General features: G+C 39.4%; 1 protein-coding gene and 1 pseudogene across 1 annotated transcript; both read right to left on the bottom strand.

Moving 5' to 3' along the window:
* Window positions 1–7,797: 7,797 nt before the first annotated feature.
* On the bottom strand, window positions 7,798–8,415 carry LOC127216739 (high mobility group protein B1-like; annotated as a pseudogene).
* Window positions 8,416–10,934: 2,519 nt separating this feature from the next.
* Window positions 10,935–25,261, bottom strand: LOC127216723 (zinc finger protein 883). Its single transcript, XM_051177540.1, has 4 exons — window positions 25,027–25,261; window positions 17,506–17,632; window positions 17,248–17,305; window positions 10,935–13,178 (listed from the first exon to the last, which is right to left on the bottom strand). The coding sequence occupies exons 1-4, from the start codon at window positions 25,027–25,029 to the stop codon at window positions 11,543–11,545; spliced, it is 1,824 nt and encodes a 607-aa protein (XP_051033497.1). The 5' UTR covers window positions 25,030–25,261; the 3' UTR covers window positions 10,935–11,542.
* Between the last annotated feature and the right edge of the window lie 1,367 nt (window positions 25,262–26,628).

Raw genomic sequence — 26,628 nt, 5'->3', positions numbered from 1 at the left:
CCTTTAATCCCAGCATTTGGGAGGCAGGTGGATCTCTTGAGTTCCAGGACAGCCTGGGCTGTTACACAGACATCATCTCAGGGGTTAAAAGAAAATCAGAAAAGGAGATAAGGAATCCCCATTTAATTCTAGCCCACTTCCATTCAACATTATTTAGAGATCAAACCAATATTTCAGCTCCAGATCCAGTTAGTGATTGAAGAAAACAAAACAAAACAAAACAAAACAAAACAAAACAAAAAAAACAGCTCTTACTTCAGCCCAAGCTTGTAATCTATTCCCTTCCCCGAATTGTATATAAACTGTATATTTTGTCATATTGTAAAAATCTCTCCAGTTATAATGTTTTTGCACAATATTCTCACCATATTCTATGTATGTATACTTTTACTTATGTTCAAGACAATTTTGTATATTGATACAATTTAGGATATTTTTATCATGCTGCACTTTATAGTTCTACCTCTGGTCTAGACATTTCTACTCTACCTCTGCCTTAGGGAATTACATGTATATGTGTACATAGTTACATTCTTTAGGTATTTGTCCCTGCTTTACTCAGGGAAGTTTCAATCATTGTTATAGCTAGGTTCCTATGTTTCCTATACCTATGAGATTAGTCAGAAATAGATGCTTAATCTTCAAAGACTTCATAGACCTGCAAAACATGGCATTTAAATGTTTTAATATTAGTACTTCCTTGGCATGAGACACTATCGCTCCTAACAGCACCATACATCTTCCCGAAAAATGTTGGACACTGTTGTCACTCCTTCTGGAGTTCATCCTCGCTTTGGCTAATGGCCTCTTGGGCAGAGAACTGCCCTCACTTCGACCACTGATTTGGACATGAAGTCCTATGTGCTTGCAGGAGACAAACATAGAAGACTGCTGAACCCTGCCAAGTCGGGTAAGACAGCCTTTCTACCTCCCTGCTGTTGTTGTGGCCTGTCAGGTCCTCTAGGCCTTAGCCAAAACTGGCTGTACCAATGTTGTTGTGAGACCTTGGGTGACTGTCCAGGTAGCATGCTGTTTCTGTCCTTGCTACACCTTTTGGAAGTTTCCCATCAACAGTTCCTGCTTACCCTAGTATTATTATTTCCCTTCTCAGGTCTTTGATGAGGTTAAAGATTAAATTATCACAACTATTATTCTCTCTTCCTAGTTAGATATATTAGGTACTAGACTTAAGCTTTCCAGCTTAGGATAACTCTATTGTAAACCCCGTTTTGACTTCACCCTAGGACTAGATAGTTAGGTCTTAAGTTTGTATGTTCTCGATTTTCTTTTTCTTATGGCACACTTGCATTGGGGGTGGAGACAGGGCCGGATGTGACCTGGGGGAATTAAGGCTGAGGAGGGGGCTCAGAGAGCTCTCTCTCTTGCTTGCAGCATGGGGACAGGAGTACATCCTGAGGCATCCTTGGGACCAGGAACCTGGTGTTCGTCTGTCTATGTTTTGAGTTATTTCTCCCTTAATAAACATCTATTTGGCCTATTTGTTTCTCCTGATCAATACTAGCTATTTCTCACAAGATGAGTTTAGAAAGAGCAAAAAGACTTCAGCTCTCGCCTGAAGTGGGCCTATAGTTAAAGTATTCAGATGAATATTCAAGCTCAGAGTCAGTCTCCTCTAGGCTATTTTACCTCTCCACAGAGCTTCCTTATTTCTAAAGTCAATGAGGCAAACTTCAGTTTGCCCATGGGCTTGCTTTATATCTATGACCTATTATATTACCTTATTTTTTTTCAAATATTGTGAGAAATTACACCATTCTTTAATATTATTAAATTAATCCTTACACAATTCTTTTCACTCTAACCTAAATTCTCACATCTTAACCTCAACCTGCTTTCTGTACTTTTACAATTCTTCCTCTCTTTTACTTTGTATATACCAACTAATATTGATCACTAATCATGTTGTGATTTATTATTTTTATTTTCTCCACAATAAGTAGATAACTAAAGCACACAGTACTACTAGGTGTCCCTTTACTTTCCTCGAAAATTACTTCAAAAGTAATGACTGTTTTGTGCCCATCATTCCATTTTCACAGTGGAATTGTTGTTTGGCATTGACTGCAGTTGCAGCCAAGTTTCAATTTACAGTAAAATCAGAGAATAGAGCCTGCTACCCTAAAGAAGAGTCTCAGAGTAAATATCACTTCAATTATATTACAACAAAGTCTTTGATGAACACTTGTAAGCACCCTCACTAATAGTAGAGGTGACTGGATCAAAAAGACAGGAACAAAAAATAGTAATCAACCATTTAACCCAGGATGGACAGATCCCAATCCCACAGTACCTGAAACATAAATACCAAATAAAATTTGTCAACTCCAAAAATTACTAATCACACAGTATGGTCTCAACCAAAACAACACAGATGAAAGTTCAGACACAAAATACAAAGAATGACAATAAATATGTTCAGACAAGTTAAAGAGAACAAGAATGTTTTCCAAGAGAACACAATAGTTAGAAAGAAAAATTCAACTCAGATATAAAAATATAATTCAATTAAAAGGTAAAGAAACTGACTGGCCAGTGACAGCACACACCTTTAGTCCCAGCAGAGACAGGTGGATCTCTGTGAGTTTGAGACCTGGTCTACAAGAGCTAGTTGCAGGACAGACTCCAAAGCTACAAAGAGAAACAAAACCAAACTAAAACAAGAACAAAGATGAAGATATTGAAGAAAAAATAAAATCAAAAGATGATGGAAAAATACAAAAATCAACTAAGAAGTTCAGTGGACTCACAAATTGAAAAGACTTTGTGGAGGGTAGAATTTGGGGGCTTGGATCATTTAGTTGAGGTAAGTGAGGAATTTAAAAGTGAATGTGAACAGAACATGTCATATCTTCTTTGCTATATAATAAAGAGCAAAATACATAAGATGAGAATTTTATTCCAAAGAAATAAGAAACAATTTGAACAACATTAGAGAAGATAGTTTTCAAATCAAGGAAAAGAGATTCATATTCAGATAAAAGAATCTCCCAGAACACCAAGGAGACAGGACAAGAAAAACAAAACAAACAAAAAACACACAACATAGGAAAGTTAAACAGTAATATACAGAAAAAGGCAACTATGGAATAGTCCATGAGAAAAAGTCCAAACCCTATTCCCTGCTGACTTGTCAAGCAAAACCTTAAAAGTCAGAAGGAATTGGAAAGAAGTATTTTAAATTGTTAGAGATTAAAACTGACAACTGATGCTATTATAACCTGGAAACACTATCACCATAATGAGAGGGAAGAGAAAAGCTTTTCTTCAAAAACAAAACAAAACAAACACTAAAAGACTTGATGACCAAGAAGAAAGTTTGGCAGAACCTACTGCAAGGAAAATTTCACACTGAATAAAAATATATACTCAATAGGCTCCACAGAAAAAACAAACGAGGATAAGACTTTCAAAAATCAAAGAGGATAAAACCAATAACAAAATGTCCCAAATCAACACATGCACACACACACACACACACACACACACACACACACACACACACACATTTCTGAATACTAAATCTGAACATTAATTGTATTGATTTGCCCAAAAAACAGACACAGGCTAGCAGACTGGATTAGAAAACAGAATTTCCCCCTTATACTGCATCCTAAAGATACACATCAACAAAAGGATAGAGATTAACTTAGGGTGGAAAAAAGGAAAAAGGTCTTCAAAGCAAATCAGAATACAAAACAAATAAGACTTATTATTAAAATATTTGACAAAACAGGAAACAAAATATAATAAAAAGATAAAGAAGGTCACTTCCTTGTGTACAAAGATTAATTAATCAAAAATAATTAAAAATTTAAGTACAAATGCAAACAAAAGTTCACTCAAATTCATAAAAATACTACTAGATCCAAAGTCACTTATTAATCCAAATACAGTAAGTTAGTGAATATAATATCACAGTTTCATCATTAGAACTACACACACTACAACCAGAAAAACTACAATTAAATAACAACATAGATCAAATGGGCCTAATAGACAAATACAAAAAATTCCACTGAAACAAAATAGAATATATACATTTCTAGGTAGCTCATAGAAATTATTCTCAAAGATCATATATGCCCTCCCTCCCTCCTTCCCTCCCTTTTGCCCTCTCTGCCCTCTCTCATGCACTCTAAACACCCTCCCCTCCCAGCCCCCCACCACAATACCATATGTAGGGGAATGCCATCCAGTTGGGGTCATGTAGATCTGACAGGTCCTATGAAGTAGGGACTAGGGCTTCTCTCCTATCTCTAGAGGAGGGGAGGGAGGGAGGGAGGGAGGGAGGGAGGGAGAGGGAACTGGGATCGACATGTAAAATAATAAATTAAAAAAAAACAAACGCTTTGACTCCAAAATTTAAGTTGAAGAACAAGTTACTGGGGGAAAGTATTTCTATTTTTGTTTCCACAGAAAATGAAAAGATGTGGCTTCCTTCCAGACTAATGTGGTTTGATCACACCAGACCGCCTGAAACAGAGTACAAGCTGATCCTACATTCCAAACAGCTGGACAAAACAGCCCTGCAGACTACAGCTAGGATATCTGAATCTTCTTCGAATCCCCCAAGACAGCGCCCCTTACCAGCAGGAAGTAGTTTGGAAAGAACGATGCCCAAATTCCCAAATATTGTGTATAAATGTTTGTTTTCATTTAATTGGACTTTGTTATATAAAATTAAATAAAAATAAATAAAAAAAAATAAAAAACGTAATGCCAAAAAAAAAAAAAAAGATCATATATGACGACACAAGGCAAGTATCAACACATACAGGAAAAACTGAAACAATTTCTTGTATTCTATCTGAATACCACAGAAAAAGACTGACAACAGATAGAAGGAGGCATTATAGGAAGCAAAATCTTTATGTAGATGAAATAACAGACAATTGTCTGATGAATGAAACAATCAAGACACCAATAAATTATTCAACTGAAGGAAAATTAACATGTGACATAGAAAATCTACACACTACAATGAAGGCAGAACTAACAGGGAAACTTATAGCCCTAAGTGACAACTTTAAAAATCCAACAGTGTAGCCAGGCATTGGCACATGCCTTTAATCCCAGCACTTGGGAGGCAGAGGCAGGTGGATCTCTGTGAGTTCAAGGCCACAATGGTCTACAGAGGGAGTTCCAGGACAGGCTCCAAAGCAATACAGAGAAAACCTGTCTCAAAAAAAAAAACAAAAAAAACAAAACAAAACAAAACAAAACAAAATCCAAACAGTGGCAGGAGAGGGCTCAGTGGTTAAGAGCTGAGGAATCCTGTATCTGATACCCAGCACCCATGTGGAGTGGTCACAACTGCACATAACTTCAGCTCAAAGGGCTCCAATGTCATCTTTTAGTCTTCTTAGACACTCACATACATGAACTTACATTCACAATGCACATACATACATATACGTAAGTAAACAACAAAAAGTTAGAGAAAATGAAGGCATTTCAATAGACAAAGGACATTCAGAGAATCGTGACAATCCACTTCAAAAGTTTATATTCTACTACATAGGAAAAATGACAAGAAATAGATAAATTTGTTGGCATATAGGACCTATGAGAGTTAAACCAGTACAAAGTAAAATAGCTTTAGAATTTTAGCACAACACAAATAATACCTTATAACAAAATCTTAAATAATTCTGGAACACATAAAAGGAAGAATTTCAAATACTTTCCCCCATGAAGCCAGTATTATCCCAATTCTAAAACCTAACAAGGACACAGTAAAAAGAAAATTAAAGGATAATCTCTTTGGTAAAGATATATGCCAAAGTTCTCAAAACAAAACAACAACAACAAAAATAACCTACAAATGGAATTCATGAACAAGCCATAATAATCCTTCACCTTGTTCAAGCTGGCTTCATTCCAGGCAAGCAAAGATGGTGCTATATTCACTAATGCTTAACAGTAATTTCATAAATTGTCAGGAAGAGTGATTACACTAATAACTGTACACACATGCCATTTTTTTTTTTTAAAATTCAATTTCCCTTCATGACCAACAACTTGGAAAGGGATAGATTTGATAAAGGTTATATGACAGAATTATAGCTGATTCATGTTACATGAAAACAATAACAACAACAACAAAACAACTCCAAGCGTTCCCATTAGGGTCAGGAACAGACTAAGGTAATTGATCTCCTCAGTACAATTTGAAGTAGTACATGATGTCTTAGCTTGAGCAGTAAGCCACCACTCTTAGTTTGTTTCTTTTTGGGAGACATGTTCTCACTGTATGCAACAATCAACTCAATCTTAAGGCAATCACCTTGTCTCAGCTTCTTATTTCTTGGGATTATATATGAGTTATCATGATGAATGGCTTCTATGAAAAGAAAAGGCCTTTAGAACACAAGAAGAAGAAGAAGAAAAAAACAACAAAAACTATGGTAATGGTTTACACAAAGGCCTCAATTGGTGCAGATCAAAAGTGAACTAGACATTGGATAATAGCAAAAGGAGTTAAGATTCTGTTTTCTGGGTGATATGGAGGACTAATAACACTAAAAAATTTCATTAAAAAAATAGAGTTTTAAATTTTAAGTCCACCGATGTGATTTTTCTTTAAAAAAAAAAAAAGTCAAATTGAAGGAAAAAAAGCCTCTTCAATGTTATTGGAAAATTTTATCTTCTAGTAGAAGGAAACATGGAAATTCAATTGTATCTGTTGCTTGCTATATAGTCCTATTGCTATATTGATTGGTATTGCTGGATCACAGAGCAGTTTTATTTATTTTTTTAATGTTAGCAAAAGCTTTATTAGATTTGCATTATTTGATTGAAGAGCTGACACACATGACCAAGTCCTGGAGGGCATTATCTCGTGAAACCCCTGCACTGAGAAGCTATCAGCGCTAAATTGTGTTCTGTAGTCCATTTAAGAAATGATGTAACTGATGGGAGCAGATGCAGTAATCCACAGCCAAGCACTGGGCTGAGCTCCTGGAGTTCAGTTGAAGAGAGGGAGGAGAGATCATATGAACAAGGGGATCAAGATCATGATTGGGAAAACACAGAGACAGCTGACCGGAGGAGTGGGAGCTCACAGACTCTGGACAGACAGCTGGAGAACCTGCATTGAACTAAACTAGGTTCTCTGAATGTTGGTGTAATAGGGCTTGATTTGTTAGGGAAGGGAAGGGGTTGGCAGTGAAACCAGGAGTTAACCCAGGTGCATGAACTGGCTTTATTATTATTATTATTATTATTATTATTATTATTATTATTATTATTATTTTAATAAAAATGTATTTACTTAGAAGCATTCAGAATGTCAACAAAACAACTACAGTTTGTTGTTTTGTTTTGTTTGTTTGGTTTTTTTCTTTTTTGCAGTTACAGAGTGCTTTTCAGTTAACAGAACAATTATCTTTGTATAAGCTGCATCAGAGCCAACTGAAGATGAACCCCCCCCCAAAAAAAACTACCATCCCCATATATAACCAATTTGGGCTGTGCACCACAAGAACCTGCTTCAAATTTCCATACCAATTTACAACCCCCAGATTGTACCAGGCAAGGTTAGTGGCTATTTAAAATACCACCAGGACAGGGTTATCCAAAGACACATTCGATAGTGTGTTAAGTATACAAAAAAAGACACTGTAGAGTTTAAAAGCAAATCTTACACAATTTTTTTCCCTTTAAAAAGAATGAGTTCTGTACAGGGGGTTAAATGCTTTATAGACACACACACACACACACACACACACACACACACACACACACACACACACACAAAACTGCGCTAGAACCACCTTATTCATCATCTTCATTTTCGTCTTCTTCCTCCTCTTCCTCATCCTCTTCATCCTCCTCATCATCACCCTCTTCCTTTTTCTTGCTCTTTTCTGCCTTGACCACCCCCTTTTCTCGCTGCATCGGGTTTCCCTTTAGCTCTGTAACAGCAATATCCTTTCCGTACTACTCCTTCAGCTTGGCAGCCTTCTTTTCATAGGGCCGCTTGTCATCTGCGGCAGTGTTGTTCCACATCTCTCCCAGTTTCTTTGCAACATCACCAATGGACAAGCCAGGGTGTTCTCCTTTGATTTTTGGGCGATACTCAGAACAGAACAAGAAGGCCGAAGGAGGCCTCTTGGTCCTTGAACTTCCTTTTGGTCTCCCCTTTGGGGTGGGGGGGGGGGTGTAGATTTTCATTTCTCTTTCATATCGAGCCTTGACCGCCTTTGCCATGTCTTCAAATTTCCCCTTTTCTTTAGCAGACATGGTCTTCCACCTTTCTGAGCATTTCTTGGAGAACTCTGAGTTGACAGAAGCATCCGGGTGCTTCTTCTTGTGTTCCTCCCGGCAAGTTTGCACAAAGAATGCATATGAGGACATTTTGCCTCTTGGCTTCTTAGGATCTCCTTTGCCCATGTTTTAGTTGATTTTCGTCCATGAGGCACAGAGTCGCCCAGTGCCCATCCGGCTCGCACCTGCCCCGGCGCTGTCTTTATGGAGTACTGCAATGGCTGTATGAACTGGCTTTTTGAAGCCCATTCCCTTGTTCAGCCTTGACACGGGGGTGGGGGGGGGGTTGGTCTTGCCTTAACTTGATATGCTAGAATTTGTTGACTCCAAGAGAGACTTTACCCTCTCTGAGGAGTGGATGGGAGTAGGGGGGGATGGCGAGAGGGGAGGTGGGATAAGGGGAGGGAGGTGGAACTGGGGTTGGTATGTAAACTGGAAAAAAAAAAAAATAAGTGCTCACAAAGATCATAAAGACAGAACGGGACCATTAGAGGAAGAGTGGATAGCAGAACACAGTAGACATAAATATGGAAATGGGGTAACAGTGAGGAATAGATAGGTGTAAGCAGATGGGGGAAAGAAGGGATACAGAAGAGGAAGAACTGGGAAAAATTAGACAGGCTATTCAGAGGGAAAACATATAGAAAAGTATTTATAACCTTGGTTATAACAAAAAAAAAAAAAAGCTTGAAAGGACTCTTTCTCTATTGATGGGCAATGCATCTCTTCAAAGCCACAGTTAACTACATGAGAATCCAGTGTTAAGCTTATGACACCTCCTTACCATTTGTTGCTCAAAGAGGACACAGTGTCTCCCTTAAAATGTAGGTCAATATCCTCGCTCAGGATTGCCAAACAGAACTTGATGGTAAAATCCTATGGCTGAAGAAAGTATCCATTTTGGTGACAGGACATTGAGAAACCAAGCTAGAATGAGCTGGAAGCTCTTTCCTCCATACAGCTTTAAAATTAGGAGAACTTGCTATGCAAGTTGTTAGGAAAGGATAAGCTGTGTATTCAGTGAGCTAAAATAACTGACTGAGCAAAATGTATTGTAAAATACTGGAAGAAGAGTTATGAGGCTGACCCACCCTGTTTCTTGGCCTTTTGACCAGCTACACAAACAGGAACACAATCATATTTTATATGTGTTTGAGTGTATGCTGTGTGTTTGTAGTTGTCTTTAGAGCCCAGATGATAGTCTTTAATTCCTAGAAGTTAGAGATCGTTGGAAGTCACCCAATGTAGGTGCTGGATAGTAAATTAGAAGCCTTTGGAAGATTAGTTAAGTACTCTTAGATGCATAGTTACTTTTCCAGTCTTGATACCTGAAATCTTACCAAGAGCCTGTGGCTGGGCAGGTCACTGGTGCTCAGCAGTTACATAATACTATTGTCTTGATAAATAGTCATGTTAAAATGCCTTGCAAATTCTCATGTTCATGCTCATAAATTAAAAAGCATGTCTGTTGAGAAGTACTAAAGGAACAGAAGGAAGAAGATGAAAGAGGGGAACTGGGAACTTAAAATACTTCAATTTATTATAGAAATACATGAGACTATCAAAAAGGAAAAATGAGCAGTTAAAACTGCTTTTAAAAATATAATCATTGAAGCACACATAAACATTAAAAACACACATAGAATATATGTAAATATAGGGGCTGGAGAAATAACGCGAAGATTAAAGGTACTTGCTGTTTTTACAGAGGACTAAAGTTTGACTCCTAACACTCATTGTAGGGTGGCAAAACTGAATCTGACTCTAGTTCCAGGAGGTCCTACACCTTCTTCAGATCCCAGACACTTGGATGCATGTGCATAAACTCACATAGAAATAGACACATACAAACACGCAAGTAATATAATGAATTAAAAAAATAATCTATATAAATAACTCAGGGTCAGGCAGTGATGGCACACACCTTTAATCCTAGCACTTGGGAGGCAGAGGCAGGTGGTTCTCTTCCAGGCCAACCTAGCCTACAGAAGGAGTTCCAGGACAACTAGGACTACACATAGATACCTTGTCTCAAAAAGCCAAAAAGAAAAGTCATTTAGAAAAATTATTTGTTATGAAAGGGACATAGAAAATACTAAAATAGGGTGCAATAACTTTTCTACTTCACCCACAGACACTAAAAAACCTGAAAGAGAAGTCAGTGCTCTGAGCCATCTCTCTGAAGTACCAATTTCCTTTTTTTTCTTTTCTTTTCAGGTGTCTTATTTGTGTATGTATATGATTGTACAGGTATGTGGAGAGGACCAGAAATGTATTAAGAACCTCTCAAATTGAAGTTAAGTTAGTGGAAAACCACCCAATATACAGGCTGGAAACCATGCTGAGGTTCCCTGGAAGACAAGCAAATGTTGTTAGTCACTAAACCATTTCTTCAGGCTGTAACCAGCTTCTTTAAATGCTAGCTATTTATGAACACATCCTTTTTAGAAGCAGACCAGAAAATTATGCCAACATTATTATACAAATCTTACCCCCAAGATTAAAAACAAAAAGGCGAAAATAAGTCTTGCATAGGAATGGACCAAAGATTAAAATGGTAAAATTTTTTATTGTACTTCTTTCATATTATTTTTAAAATATGCTACACAAACTTAAATTCTCTTTGTAATATTTAAATACATGAAAATGTTTTACAAGCTTTATTTCAACTGAAAATCACACAGCTTTCCTATTTTTTTTTTTTCATTAAAATTTTCATTGGTTGGAACAAGTTCACCTTAAAAGCCCCAAGTGGTATTTAAATGTCCTTCTTGGCTAGTCTCCTACCTGAGCTTTAATAAACAGACAAGCATTAAAATGTATATCAGAACAGGATTTCATCCTGATTTTGCTTATGTAATAGGGCTAAAGTTATACTATTGCTGATCCTATCTGTTTCTTTTCACTTCAAACTTCTTGCTTTAGCACTATATTTATTTACTTGATATGTGCCACACACACACACTTACATTCAATGGTGTGCATGTGGAACTCAGAAGACAACTTTTGGGAATTGTTTCTCTACTTTCACTATATGACTTCCATGGTTAAAACTGAGACCAGGCTACCCAAAAGAACGTCTACTAACTGAGCCATCTCGTGGTCATCCAAATGCTTTTCTCCCTACCTCATAATAAAGGCAAGTTGACCACACAGAATACGATACTGTTCCTAGTTGAACAAGTTCTTCATTATGAGACCATGTATGGGTTTGTGATGGTATGTAGGACACAGAGACATTTTCACAGATTGCTCACATGGATAAGGATTCTATAGCATGAATTCTTTCATGCTTGAGGAAATTGCCACAATAGGTGAATTCTTTCCCACAATGTTTACATATGTAAAGTTTTTCTTTCATAGAATGAATTTTTTTATGAGTGTAATAGGAACTCTGACTGTTGAAGGTTTTTCCACAAGGGTTACATGCAAAATGCTTCTCTGCAGTGTGAGTTTTTTCATGACTGTTACGGGTACTGGAAGTGGCAAAAGTTTTTGTGCAATGCTTACATGTATAAGGCTTTTCTCCAGTGTGAATTCTTTCATGACTGTTACGGGCACTTGAAGTAGTGAAGGCTTTTCCACAATGTTTGCACGCATAAGGCTTCTCTCCAGTGTGAATTCTTTCATGCTTGATTAAATCACCAGAAAGAATGAATACTTTCCCACACTTTTTACATAGAAAGGATCTCTTACCAGTATGAATTCTCTCATGGCTGTTTCTGTCACTAGAAGTGGCAAAGGGCTTTCCACAATACTTACACGCATAAGGCTTCTCTCCGGTGTGTATCCTTCTATGACTGATAAGATAATCAGAACGACTGAATGCTTTCCCACATGTTTTACATACAAAGGGTTTCTCTCCAGTATGTATTCTTTCATGACTGTTACGGTCACTGGAGCTGGTGAAGGCTTTTCCACAATGTTTACATGCATAAGGCTTCTCTCCAGTGTGAATTCTTTCATGATTCATAAAATGACCTAAACGTTTGAATGCTTTCCCACATTTTTTACATACAAAGGGATTCTCTCCAGTGTGAATCCTTTCACAACTATTATAGTCATTGGGACTAGTGAAAGATTTCCCACAATGCTTACATGAATACGGCTTCTCTCCACAGTGAATTTTTTCATGAACATGATCAGCACTGGAAATAGTGAAGACATTTTCACAATGTTTACATTCATAAGAACTCTCTCCAGTGTGAATTCTTTGGTGCATGAGAAGGTTTTTCAACTGAATAAATCCTTTCCCACATTGCTCACATGCATAAGGCTCTCCACTGTGAATTCTTTCATGTTTCTGGAAGCATGACAAATATCTAAATGTTTTCCCACACTGTTTGCAAATATAACACTTCTCTACAATATGAATTCGTTCATGACTGATAAGGTGACTGGAATTAACAAAGGCCTCTCCACACTGCTTACACACAAATGGTTTTACTTCACTATAGATTCTTTCATCTATCTGGCCATATGTACAGTTTGTAAAGTCATTCTCATTAAGCTTATTTCCAGTGTAAGTTCTCTCCTGATGCTGATCAGAGAGATTCCCACAAACTGTACTGCATTGATTTCCATAGGATTTCTCACTAGAATTTTCATGTACCTGAAGTGACCCAGAATGACCCACCTCTTCCCAACATTTCTCATGTTTAAAAGCCTTCTCCACAGGTTCCTTATGCTCAAATAGTTTTTCTTTAGTTTGATCACTGAGTTGCACATCTGAGGGTAAATTATCAATGATGTCTCTTACACACAAACTGCTTCCATATGTTATTGCAGGAGGCATGCCCTCATTAACAACATGTGCTGGAATCTGTTGCTGATTTCTTTCACACTGATTCTCATGTTCATATTCACCATTTTTCTCAACCACCTGAGTTCTGAAAAAAAAAAAAAAAAAAAAAAGACAAGAGCATTATTAAAACTAGAAATAGTGAAGGCCTTTTCATAATGCTTACATTATTAAGATTTCTCTCCAGTGTGAACTCTGTAGTGTGTGAGAAGGTGTTTCCAATAAATGAATCCTTTGGTGCATGAGAAGCTATTAGTGCTGGTATATTTTTTTATTAGGCAAAGAAACATTGGTGACTGACTTCATTGGCCTACTAGAGTTATAGTTATAGTACTCTAGAGGCAAGAGCAGAAACACTACAAATTTAAGGCCAACCTGGACCACATATGAAGATCTTGTCATGAGTAAATAGAGTCTTTACTTTTATAAGAATTATGAAGAATCTGGAGAGATAGCTCAATAGTTAAGAGCACCTCTTCCTCTTCCAGAAGACCAAAGTCCAGCATCCCTACGGGTAGGTTCATAGTGGTATATGGCCTTGGCTTTCTGGGACCTATAGCCCTTATCTAGCTCTATAAATACTTCTCACACAGGTGTGGCATACACTCACATGAAACCAGGCATACATATAAACTAAAATGATTAATGAACATAAGAGGCAAGAATTTTCTGCCAAGGTTCTGGGGTTAGTATCAAAGAATGGCAATGATATGACATCAGGAAATATGACTCCACTTAGGCATTTGAAATATACAACATGTGCTGGTTAGATTTTGTCAACATGACAATTGAGAAAATGGCTTTATCAGATTGTCCTGTGGGTATCTCCATGGGGTGCTTTCTTGAATAATAAGTATGTGGGAGGGCCTAGCTTACTGTGATTGATTCCTCCCCTGGGCAAGTGGGCCTGGGTTGTATAAAAAAGGTACCAAGCAGCCAGTAAGCAGTGCTCCTCCATGGTTTCTGCTTCCAGGTACCTGCTAAGCTTACCCTCCTGGCCTGGCTTCCCTTGATCATAGACAATGACACGAAGTGTAAGCCAAAACAAATCCTTTCTTTCCCAAGTTGCTTTTGGTCATGGCATTTACCACAGGACTAGGAGAGATATTGGTACAAGATCCATTTGGTATTGCTGTTCAGACCTGACTGTGTTACTTTTGGAAGGACTGTGACAATGCTTAGATTAGAACTTTCAACTGGAAAAGCCAGAGAGTGCTCCTAGTTTAAATGATCTGTTTTGACAGCTTGGAGTATAACAATGTTAAGAGCAATGTAGACAATGAAAGCCTACCTTGTCAAGTTTCAAAAGGATGTCTGAAAGTGACCTGGCTGCAACTCATATCAGACCCTTGATAACCAGGGTTGATTTGGTTGATGTGGCTGGTGAGAGCATGTCCCCTTCCACCCTCACATCTCCATGTGAATCCCTGTTAAAGATATGTGCTTTGTCAAAGATGAAAACCTTCCTGAAGTAGGGGAATGTCAGTCTTATGTTAAGGGTGTATGAGTAGCTGCGCTCCCATGCTGTAACAGACAAGCAAATCTCAAAGGGATGTTTCAGAGAACCCCAAAGACTCTAAGTGAGTGGTTTAAGGGACAGTTTGCATTAAGAAATATGCTTTCTGGTCAGCTGCGGCTGAAGAATCAGCTATGATACACAACCAGTGCTGAGGTGAAATCTTCAGAGATTTCTGTCAGCACAAGGTTGCAATGTGTAAGATTCTGTCAGGTGGTATTGATTTTGACAGCGTGAGAACCATAGGAATGAAGGGGGTCCAGGGAGAGAAGCTGAGGCACAGTATGGTGAAAGGCCAGGATATATCACTGCTGAAACCCCAGTTGCAGAGGAAGCATCACGAATGAAGGGTTTGTTGAGAACAGATGAGATTTTGCACCCAATGTCAAGGATTGAGCTCCTGAAGAGAGGTCAGAGGGTGAATGATGGTGAAGCTGTAACCCTGTAGGGACCCTAGCACCTGAAATGTCAATACCACAGATGACTGCCAAAAACAAGAGCAGCTGTGGACTGGAGCCAGCCTCAGCCTATGAGTCAAGTGCTGTATGCTGTGTATGGCAGAGACATAAAAGTTGTGTACCCTAAGCCCCTTTGAGACCAGACTATCACAAGTGACACTCGGGTGAAGTACATTGAGCTACAGAATTTAATTAACATTGTTGAATTTGGGGTTTGCTTTGATCTAATTGTAATTATGCTCTTCTTCTCCCCCTTTGGAACAAGAAGTGCATATCTTATATTTGATTTTACAGAGGAACGTTTGTTTTAGGTTTAGGAAACAATGAATATTTAAAGCATATGAATTTTGTTTAAGACCAAGAGATTCTTAAAGTTATGCTCTCATTTACATTGTGATATTAGCATGAAATCATGAGGACAAACAAGAAAGGAAAAGTTAATGTGTGATCATGGTGAATCTTTATGTCAAGATGACAAAGAGTCAGTTGTGCTGGTTACAATTTTTTTTTTTTCAATTTAACATAAGCTATGATCATCTGAGAAGAGGGAACCTCAATTGAGAAAAATGGTTCCATTAGATTTGCCTGTAGCCAAGTCTGTGGGGTTATTTTCTTGATTAATAATTGATGTGTGAGGGCCTAGCCTATTGTGGGTACCACCCATGAGTATATGAGCCTGAGTTCTATAAGAAATGAAGCCGAGTATGTCTTAAGGAGCAAGCCAGTAGTAGTGTTCTTCAATAATACCCGTTACAGTCCCAGTCTTCAGGTTCCTGACCAGCATGGGTTCCTGCTTTGACTTCCCATGATGAGGGACTGTGATATGGATAGGACAGGACAGAACCCAAAATAAGCCCCTTTCCGCTAAAGTTTTGTCCTGGTGTTTACCTCAGCAATAAAAAGCAAATTAAAAAACAGCTATTCTGCAGTCAAGCCAGCATGGGACTGACTCAGGCCCCCCTGAATATGGGTCTCAGCCAGAAGGACTGAGCAGTCTAAGGGACCTCAGACAGTGGAGCCAGGATGTATCCCTGATGCACAAAAGGACCTTGCGAACACATCCCCCATGGAGGGATAACTGCCTTAATCTAGAGACAGGAGAGAAGCCCTAGTCCCTACTTCATTCACATGACCTGTCAGATCTACATGACCCCAACTGGATGGCATTCCCCTACATATGGAATTGGGGTGGGGGGATGGGAGGGGAGGATGGTTAGGGTGCATGTGAGAGGGCAGAGAGGGTAAAAGGGAGGGAGGGAGAGAGAGGGAGAAGAGGGAACTGGGATCGACATGTAAAATAATAAATTAAATAAAAAAATACTTTGACTCCAAAATTTAAGTTCAAGGACAAGTTACTGGGGAAAAGGATTTCTATTTTTGTTTCCACAGAAAATGAAAAGCTGTGAATTCCTTCCAGAATAATGTGGTTTGATCACACCAGACCACCTGAAACAGAGTACCAGGTGATCCTACATTCAAAACAGCTGGACTAAGCAGCCTTACAGACTACAGCCAGGATTTCTGCATCTTCTTAGAATTCCCCATGACAGCGCCCCTTACCAGCAGGAAGTAGTTTGGAAATAACGACGCCCAAATTCCCAAATATTGTCTATAAATGTTTGTTTTCATTTAAATGGACTTGGTTATTAAAAAAAAAAAAAAACACAGCTATTCTGATGTTGGTGACTCATAAGGTAAGAATCAAACTATGTTTGATTCTCAGCACCCACGTGGTGTTTCACAACTGTCTGGAACTACAATCCCAGAGGAGGGGGATCTTATGCCCTCTTCTGGCCTCCAGAGGTACTACATGAATGTGGTACACAGGCATACAAAGCATACATAAAAAACCAAGATAACAACAAAACAGCCCTTATATATAAAGCTCCAAGAAAAGATCATAAAAAAATACATCAAATACTTCTGAGAATGAGGAGAGCTTTTATGTAATAAACCACTGAAAAATTTCTTACACAGACAAATGTTGCATCACATTTTTGTGACATTCAGAAATTATAGACACGGGAAATTCAAATTCTGAATGATCACATCCAATGGAGTTTTATAAACATGTACTAAAATTAATTTATACTTATATATAGTTAGATAATTTACTAGGTTCTCAGCTGTCTTATTATTCCCAAATGTTTGATGTTAATTCCTCTCTTTTGAAGATAAATTACCCCAGATTTCTCCCGGGATTCTGGTAGTCCTCTTCAATATTTTCTTCTTGTGTGTTCTCTAGAAGTAAACCAAAAAAAAGCACTATGATATAGTCAACGTTATAAAAATTTATTATTTTCTAAATCTTATGATGTGCCCAGGCACATAAAATTCATTACATGCTCCCTTTCAATATTTCAAGCCACAAATCACTATACACATAAGCAGGAACCAATTGTCTGAATGAATAAGCTCAGGAAGCATAGTGTGTTTTTTACCTATGGAGAGCAGGTTCATAAATGTTTCTTTCATCACATCTCTGTAGAGCTTCTTTTGTCTGGAATCCAACAAAGTCCACTCTCCTGAGGTGAAGTTTACAGCCACATCCTCAAAGGTCACAGGCTCCTGAAACAGTGCACATATTAGGATGGTTGGTTTAAACTGACAGGCTGACCAGATACAGAATCATCTAGCACATACACTTCTGAAGACAGCTGTAAGTCATTACGTGGATAAAGGTTAACATGAGAAACTACAGTGACTACATGGATTAATGTAAGAAAACCCATTCACAGTGTGTGGAAGCATTCTCTGACTTGTGTGCAGGATTACATTAAAGGAAGAAGAGAGCTGTATAAAAGGAGTTCTTAATTGGTCTAAATAATAAAAGGCCAGAGTCAGCTATAGAGGGAGATGTTGAGAGATCAGAGAGAAGGAACAAGCCACAGCACACCTTACCTCCTTAGTGTCTCAGCAAACAGAGAGAAATTCCTGCTTATATCCTGTTTCTGCCCAGCTACAGTACTTCCTGTCTGTACAGACCTCCAGACCTCTATGGTTAGCTAGTGCCAAGTTTCTGCCCAGCTATGACATTTCCTGTCTGTCTGTACAGACCTCCAGACCTCTATGGTTAGCTAGTGGCAAGCTCCATTCTCTGACCCCCAGACAGGGTCTGTGCAAGAAAGATATCACCACAGAGCTGAGCAACATACAGCCACTCCTGACTCTTATGCTTGGTTGTGATTTTGACCATCTGTTCCACATGATTGCTTTATAGTTTCCCTCAAGATTTATTGAACCCTTCAACCAGGAGATGAAATAATCTTTTTCTGTATTAAGTCATTTTTTTCAGAGTAGTTTATCAAAGACAGGAACAGACAAAGAAGTGAGGCAATAAACCTGACTAGATTCTCTGAGCATTTCATCTCTCTCTCTCTCTCTCTCTCTCTCTCTCTCTCTCTCTCTCTCTCTCTGTGTGTGTGTGTGTGTGTGTGTGTGTGTGTGTTGGAAGAATTGTTTTCTTTTTTCTTAAGGCAAGACAGGCAGACACACACGAGAGAGAGAGAGAGAGAGAGAGAGAGAGAGAGAGAGAGAGAGAGAGAGAGAGAGAGGGAGAGAGAGAGAAAGGAGATTGAGAATCAGCATACTAGGAAAAGCAAATATGAATGGATCATTTTGGTAGATGCTGTAAAGATAAAAATTATGAAAGAAATGCTCACAGAAGAGGCACAGCTCAGAAAGGTTCAGAGGGAAACAAGGACTCAGTCTGAAACTGAAATGGGACCATTACTTTGCTACTTGGGTCCAGAATTCTGCCTGGGGCCCAGGAGTGTAAAGGAACTTGCATTTAAAAAAAAACAGTGAAGCACTTTGGTAAATGAAGAGTGGAAGCAAGCTTACAATTTTAGACAGGAGGTGACGAGAAAGCAGTAACTGGTATGACATAATTCTAGGCACAGGGACAACAGTGAGACAGGCAAGTACAGGTCAAGTTCAGCAACCTGAGACTTTACTTGGGTTTTGCACACTGTCCCCTTTGAACAATGCACCTACCAACCTTGGACCACATCCATTCTCAGGTTTGATGCTTTAAAAATGGCAATCTGTTAGTTCATCTAATAACACCTTATTAATCCCTTATATCTATTCAATTACATTTTGGAACACATCTGGTAACAATGGAAAATGGTCTGAAAATTATGAGCTACTTTGGGGCACGTGTAACATAAAGCAAACTGTGTTCTCAAAATTAATACCTAAAGAAAGTCTTTTTTTTACCATTTTGCTTCTGAATAAGGCACATGATTAAACTCAGATGCATGATGGGAAAGGACATGAGGATGGCTTTCCAAAAGTAACCCAATCAGTAAAAATACAAAACTCTCTGTGCATGCTCTATTCCTTAACAATTAAATCCTTCCTTTCAAAGCCCAAGCACACTAAATGGTGAGCCGACCCTGTTCAAACCCACGGTTTGGCTATTATAGGAAGAAAATTGAAGACAACTGGGAAAGACCTTGAATTAATATTATTAAAGACAGCAGCAGCAAAGTAGGTCAATTATAGTGGGCTGTGCTCTGATAATTCGAGATGGAACCTCCCAACATATTTGCAGATCCCACACTTGCAACTCATGCACTTTCTGACGCCCTCTCATGTTCCTTTCACTTCTCTCGTTGCATATGTTGGCTATGCTGCTGTGACCTCATACTTCTCGTAGGGAGTGAGGCCTTGTTATGTGAAATAGCCATGTGCATAGGAAAAACTCTCAGTGTGCTTGTCAAGTGTTAAGCTTTGCTACCAATAAGCCTACAATTAGAGGTGGTTATGCTAAGAATGGCAATGCATACTTGCAATCTTGATAGCCATAAGACTAAAGCAGGGGGTCATTAGTTTGAGGGCAGCCTGGACCACAAAAAGGAAAATAAAGACTGGCTCCAAGGGAAAAAGAAAATGTGAAACTGTTCTTTTTTCCCCCTCAAGGACTTTGGGTGTATCATTAATTTAACAATTTGTGGCATAACAAAGTTTTTCAAATACAGCCAACCAATACTATAATCTTTCCTTAAAATTGCCTTCACTCTATCCCAAAGGCTTGGTTACACTGTATTTTTTTTTTTCATTTAAATTTAGGAACTTCAAGTTTTCTTTCTTCATTCGTTCCTTGATCGAATTATTATTTAGTGGTATGTTGCTCTGTTTCTATGAATCTGTATATTTTTGGTAGTTCTATTGCTGATAATAACCACCTTTAATCCATTTGGTCAAATAGAAGACAATTTCTCACATTTGTAGAGACTCTTTTTGTGTCCTAACGTGGTTGAGTGTGAAGAAAGTTCCATAGGACCCTGAGAAGATTGAGTACTTTTTATTGTTTGGCTGGATTGTTCTAGTACATGGCTACTAGGTCCACTGATTTATGACATAATGTTTACTTGTTTACTTTTTTTGGTCTAGATGAATTTCTTCTAATTTTAGATCTAGTGATATGTCTTTTACAAAATTGGGGTGTACCTGTGTTTGTTGTGTATGTTTAGTGTTGTAATTTCCTCTTGGTGGATTATTCTTATAATGAGTATGAAGTGACACTCTATCTCTTTTGACCAGTTTTGAAGTGTATTTTATCACATCAACAACAGCTATACCTTCTTGGTTTATCTGTTTGGAAGACAAGTTTAAATTCTTTTTTCCTAAGATGGTATCCATCCTTGATTGTAAGGTAGGAATTAAGAATACCCTCCCCCCAAGATATAGTTTCTCCAAGAAGCAAGCCTTGGTTGTCCTAGAACTCACTATGTAGACCAGGCTGAATTCTATTCAAAATGGCTTCATCTTGGTTCCTTCTTACAAGCAGAGCAGCCTGGAAAAAGCAGAGTAGACAACCTGCTTGAAAGAGGGTCAAACCAGTTGAGCTGCTGAGCTGCCGACAGGCTGTGGAAGGTTCTCTGGGTGACCAGCATTGCTGAGCTGTCACCCATGTTAAGATTGGCTTGGTGGAGCAGCTGTCTTTGATTCATTTCTGACCCTGTAAGTAACTCTTAATTTACATTTCTGTAATCATCCCAATAAAGCTCATTGGTTCACTAAACTGAGCTTTGGTAATAACCATACTTTAGTCTATTGCTGCTTTCCTGTCTGGCTTAAGAAGACAATTGGTCATATCTCCAGTAGAATGCCACCATAGAACAACTACTAATAAAGTCACATATTAATTCAAATGTAGTAATACTCAGTGACTTCAATACCCAACTAATGAACTAGGTAACCCACAAAGAGGTGAGGTGTGGTGGGGTACCTCTAATCCCAGCACTCAGAAGGCAAAGGCGGGTAGAGCTCCATAAATTTTAGGCCCCTCTGGTCTACATAGCAAGTTTCAGGCCAGCTGGAGCTACATAATTAAGACTGAGTCTCAAAAGGCCAATAAACAAACAAACAGAATGAATGACATTATAAAACAAACAAACCAACTAAACACACAAAAAAATATTCCACTCAAACACAGTCTAAGCAACTAAAAGAATGTCTCTATATGAGATTACAAAGCAAGTTTCAACAAACAGAGGGAGCCTAAAACAATGTCTTGTATTATATCTGACCACAATGCAATAAGACTAAAGCCAATAGCAAGAGGAATTATAGAAAATCTAAAAACTGAGAGAGATTAAATAACACACTATTGAGTGATGAATGTGTAACTGAAGAAATAAAGATCAAGTCCCTCCTTGAATCAAATGAAAATGAAGGCATAATTTTAGAAAACAGATAAAATATAATGAAGACTACTAATAGGAACATTTATAACTCATTTTCCTATGTTAAAAAAATCATACAAGAATGGCTGGGTGGTTGGTGGTGATGCACACCTTTAGTCTCAGCACTTGAGAGGCAGGTGGATCTCTAAGCTTGGTCTACAGAGTTGAGTTCCAGGGCAGCTGGGGCTACACAGAGATACCATGTCTTGAAAAACAAAACAGCAACAACAACAAAAAACAAAACAAAACAAAAAACCCTATCCAAACCAAACCAAAATACAAAGACAGCAACAACAAAAAATCAGACAAGAGGGATTTCCTCCTTCCCCTCTTGGTTGTTCACTTTGGGGTCTCAGAGCACAGCCCACTGCAAATGACCTACTTTGATGCTGCTGTTCTCTGTGCTGATCTGGTAAAGCTCCATATTACTAGCTGCCCAACTTGGAAGACAGGTGGGGGCCCTAATGTTGGAGCTCAGAGGTCTGGGACCTTCCATTGTACTGTCTTCAGTATCTCCTGGTGTTTAGGGATGTCCCTTGGTCTCAATGATAAGGGAGGGGGAAAGCTTAATGAATAATACTAACATTATGTACCCTGTGTACCCTGACCCCTCCAACTCCAACCATGTCACAGGACATGTATCAGTGAGGACCAGAAGCTCTGATCTCTCACCTTTCTCCCTTGATCCCTCAGCTTTCTGTCAGGGATCTAGAATGCCCTGGCCTGACTTTCAGACATGCCATGCTGATGAGCTATCACCTTGAAGTCTCTATCTGTCATTTCTACCTTAGTGGCTCTACCATGACCTCTACAATTTCTGACTCAGAGAAACTGGCAGAATTATAAAACTGGGGCTTTCATCTCCCTATGAGACAGGGTTCAATGGATCTTTCGGTGCTACTTCTGGCCCAGCGGACTCTTGTCAAAGACTGTAATCTTCCCCCCGCCCTCCGCCCCATGCCATTTACCTCCCACTCATACCTTAACTCCCCCCAAAGTCCCAAAGAAAACTCCAGACCTCTGATGTGTCCTCAGGCAGTAGAGCCATAGGCCTGCAAGTTTAAAGTGTGGGATTACAGGCTTTTTTACTGCTCACAACTAAGCCTGCCAGGTGGCAGAAGCCCATCTGTCTCCTCCCATAGGTGAAGACTCATCCCCATCTCCTCCCAGTCCCACAGGCAAGAATCTCGGGGTTCATGCATCCCTTATTCTTCTGTACCCCAGTTCCTAACCCCAAAGCACCAAGCCCTGGCTTTATGCTAGAGGAATGATACTCATGAAACTGTGCCTCACCACCCCATGTTTGTGAGAAGAATCCTCTGTTGGCTTTAAGACTACCATGTTCATTTCACCCCTATGCACTAGGATGGGGGGTCAAAAGGGATTCGTCATCTTGGGAGTTAGGGCAATATTATTCTGCAAGCTTTCTTACAAAATATGAGTTTACACTTTGGAGAAAACAATCAGACATGAAGCTGGAGAGACCGCTCAGCAGTTAAGATGCTTGTGGCTCTTCCAGAGGACTCAAGTTTGGTTTCCAGCTCTCATAACGAGTGACTTACACCTGCATAAAATTGTAGCTCTAGGGGATCCAACACCTTCTTCTGGCCTCTACAGAAACCCAAGTACACACACACATACACATGCACAGGAGACCACACATGCAGGAAAGCGTGCACACACACACAACCTTGAGCGCACAAAACAAAATATAAGTTTTTTCCAAAAAATTCAGATCTCAGATGAACAACCTAAAGGACCTTAGGTATTGTATTGGGTGAACAAGAACCCAAACTCCAAATCACTAAATGGAAGAAGAAATAAAGATCAGGGCTAAAGTTAATACAAAAGTGGTTATAAAACAACAGCAACAACCAAAAACAAACAAACAAAACCAAACCCACCAAGGTGAAGAGATGGCTCAAGGAGCATGTGTTGCTTTAGCAGAGGATCTGAATTCAGTTCTCAGGACCAACAAGGTGGGTCAGAATCACCTATAACTCCATTTACAGGGGGCTCTAATGCTTCCTTCTGAGCTCTGTGCACCTGGCAAACATGCTATCATGCCGCATATCCTTTTGTGCCGGCAAAACTCACTCGGGTAAAACAAAATAAATATAAATAAATAAATGGGATCGACAGAATTAAGAGTTGGTGTTTGAAAAGATAGACATGGTTGATAATTCCTTCGCCAAATTAAACAAGAGAGAAAAGACCCCCCCCCATTAATCAAATTAGAGACGAGAAAGGAGGCAGCACAATAGACACCCCAAAATTCAGAGAATCGTGATAACGCACTTGAATAATCTATATCCCAAGGCTGGGTATAGTGCATCCACCTTTAATCCTAGCACTAGAGAGGCAGAGGCAGGCTGCTCTTGGTCAGTTCAAGAAGAGCCTTGTCAACATAGCAAGCTCCAGGTCAGCAAAGGCTACAAAGTAAAAATGCTGTCTCAAATTTTTTTCCAATAACCTCATTAGTATTCATTCAGTGTCTGCAACAAAAGAGGGTTATGCTGAGCAATCCATGACACACCTACTTCTCAGGAAACTCAGAAGATCGTGGCATCTTTCTGTCAGAATTTGCGAGAGAAAAATGACCTACTTTTAAAATTGTACAGCAGCGTTAAGGATGTGGCTTACTTGGTAGAGGGTTTGCTTAATACATGCAGGAACTCCTTCCCTCCTTTTCCTCCCCAGCACCACAACAAACCAAGTGTGGCGACACAGGTCTTGCAACCCCAAAACTTGGGAGATGAACGAAGGAGGATCACAAGTTCAAGGTCATACAGCTACATACGGAGTTCGGGGGGGGGGGGACCGAAAAGTGGAAAAATAAAACAAAATAAAAACAAACTCACATTACAGACCCCTTCTGTTTGGATAAGTAGACAAAACCCAATACAACCCCAAAGAGATCTCCGGCAACGCGAGTGTGCAAGGGCAGACAGTCAGCAACTCTCACCACCCAAGTCCTTTAACAGAACAGCCCGCGGAGCCTGCGTCACCAACCAGTCAGGGCTGCATTGTCTGCGGAGGCGCAGGTTCATCGTGGGTCCCCCATGGCAGGTTGGGGACTGGGATGAAGTACTTTTACTTTTATGGCGACAGTATAGAAGGGACGTCTCCAGTCCCCAGTCCCGAGTGTCGGCTCATCGGGTGCCAGACTCCACCTCATCTGCAGCACAGCGCCAGGGGACCGTCTGATCGGTGGCGCCAGGCTGCACCAAGGCCAGCGCGTGACTCCCGGAGACAGCACTCACTCACCATTTCCTGCTTCGGGCGCACGCAGGGGTCCTCTCCGAGGGGCCTGCCGCCAGGATAGGTGACACTGAGTGAAAGCAGCTGTCACACACCTCACAAAAGCTACACGGGATTCAAAAATGGAGCCAGGGGCGGAAACCCCAAAACATTCTTGTTCCTCATTTGACAGCTCCAACAAGGAAGCAACAGCTTCCCTGATTGGCGAAAGCTTCTGGACCCGCCTTCTTATTCATGAGTAACAGGATCAACATCCTTTCCTATCACGGAAGCAAATAAAAAATGATTGATAAAAGCAATACCCAGTCGTAACCCACGCGTTCCCTTTGGAGTAAACCTGAGGGACAATTGAATTTAAAGGAACACCCTCTGGGATTTTATAGTGCAAAGACTCGGATCATCGTGTGCTCAGTGCGCTCCTACTGTTCATTCCACATAAAATGGTGCCTCAGGTTGGCTCTGGACATCCCAGATTCAGTACCATTAAAGAAAACCCATGACCATAACAGGAAGGGCCTCGGGTAATTTTAGCACAGGATGAAGAACTAAGGCCCAATGTACCAATTAGGAGTTTGTGACAAATGCACTTATTGAATGAATGTATAAAATAGAATCACCCGGAAGCAATATTCTACAAAAGATTCAGGAGGAAGAACAGATCTTGAACTGGAGATAGAGACCTTACTTTGCCCATGGTCAAGTGTAAACACATTCTCATCTCAGGCCTCACAGAAAGCCTGAGATGCAGCACAGAAAGCATTACAGAGGAGTATTTCTTGGTTATGAGAGAAGGAGGTGGAGGGAGGGAGGGAGAGAGAGGAGAAAGAGGAAGGAAGGGAGGGGGGGAGAAAGAAAAAGAGAGAGGGAAGGAGGGAGGGAGAGAGAGAGAGAGGGACTCCTTCAACACCTTAACATTCACAAGAGGGACAAGGTTTTCCATGGTCACAATAAAGTTTTAACCAATGTAAACTTTCCAATTCACAAATACTTTCTCCAGGGCTCTATCTAGTAAAATGTGTCATTAAACCTGATCATCACAGATTTACTCCCTGTGAAAGGAAGACAGTAAAGGGAAGTGAGGTAATAAAGAAGGAAGGAAGGAAACATACTGTTAATTGATTAAAAGGCTTACCTTTTGACTGAGTTGAATTTCAATTGGTTTGCATTGCAGTAAGAATCTGGAAAAGTTCTAAACAAAAAGAAACATTGTAGCTAAATAACATCACAAGAGATATTAAGATCCAAATAAATAAAATTGTGAAAAGGCAGATGTTACGATGGATACTGAGAACACTCAGAGAATCATAAGGCTGAAATCATTCACTGTCAAACTTTAGTTAGGGTCAAATTTTATTTTAATTAAAGAGATTTTTATGTATTTATTTTATATGTGTATATATGAATGTTTGCCTGCATGTATGTATCCTTGCCATGCTTGGTGCTTGGGGAATTAGAAGAGGACCCTAGATCCCTTGGAACTGAAGTTATGGATTTTGTGAGCCACCAAGTGGTTGTTGAAAATTGAATTCTTGACCTATGAAAGAGGAATAAGTGCTCTTAGCCACTGCACCATTTCTGTAGCCAGAACAGCTCAGTGTTCAAGAAACA

Source organism: Phodopus roborovskii, unplaced genomic scaffold (genome assembly GCF_943737965.1).
Source record: "Phodopus roborovskii unplaced genomic scaffold, PHOROB, whole genome shotgun sequence".
NCBI lineage: Eukaryota > Metazoa > Chordata > Mammalia > Rodentia > Cricetidae > Phodopus > Phodopus roborovskii.
The sequence above is the reverse complement of the archived record's forward strand: the minus strand, read 5'-3'. Positions and strand labels throughout refer to the sequence as shown.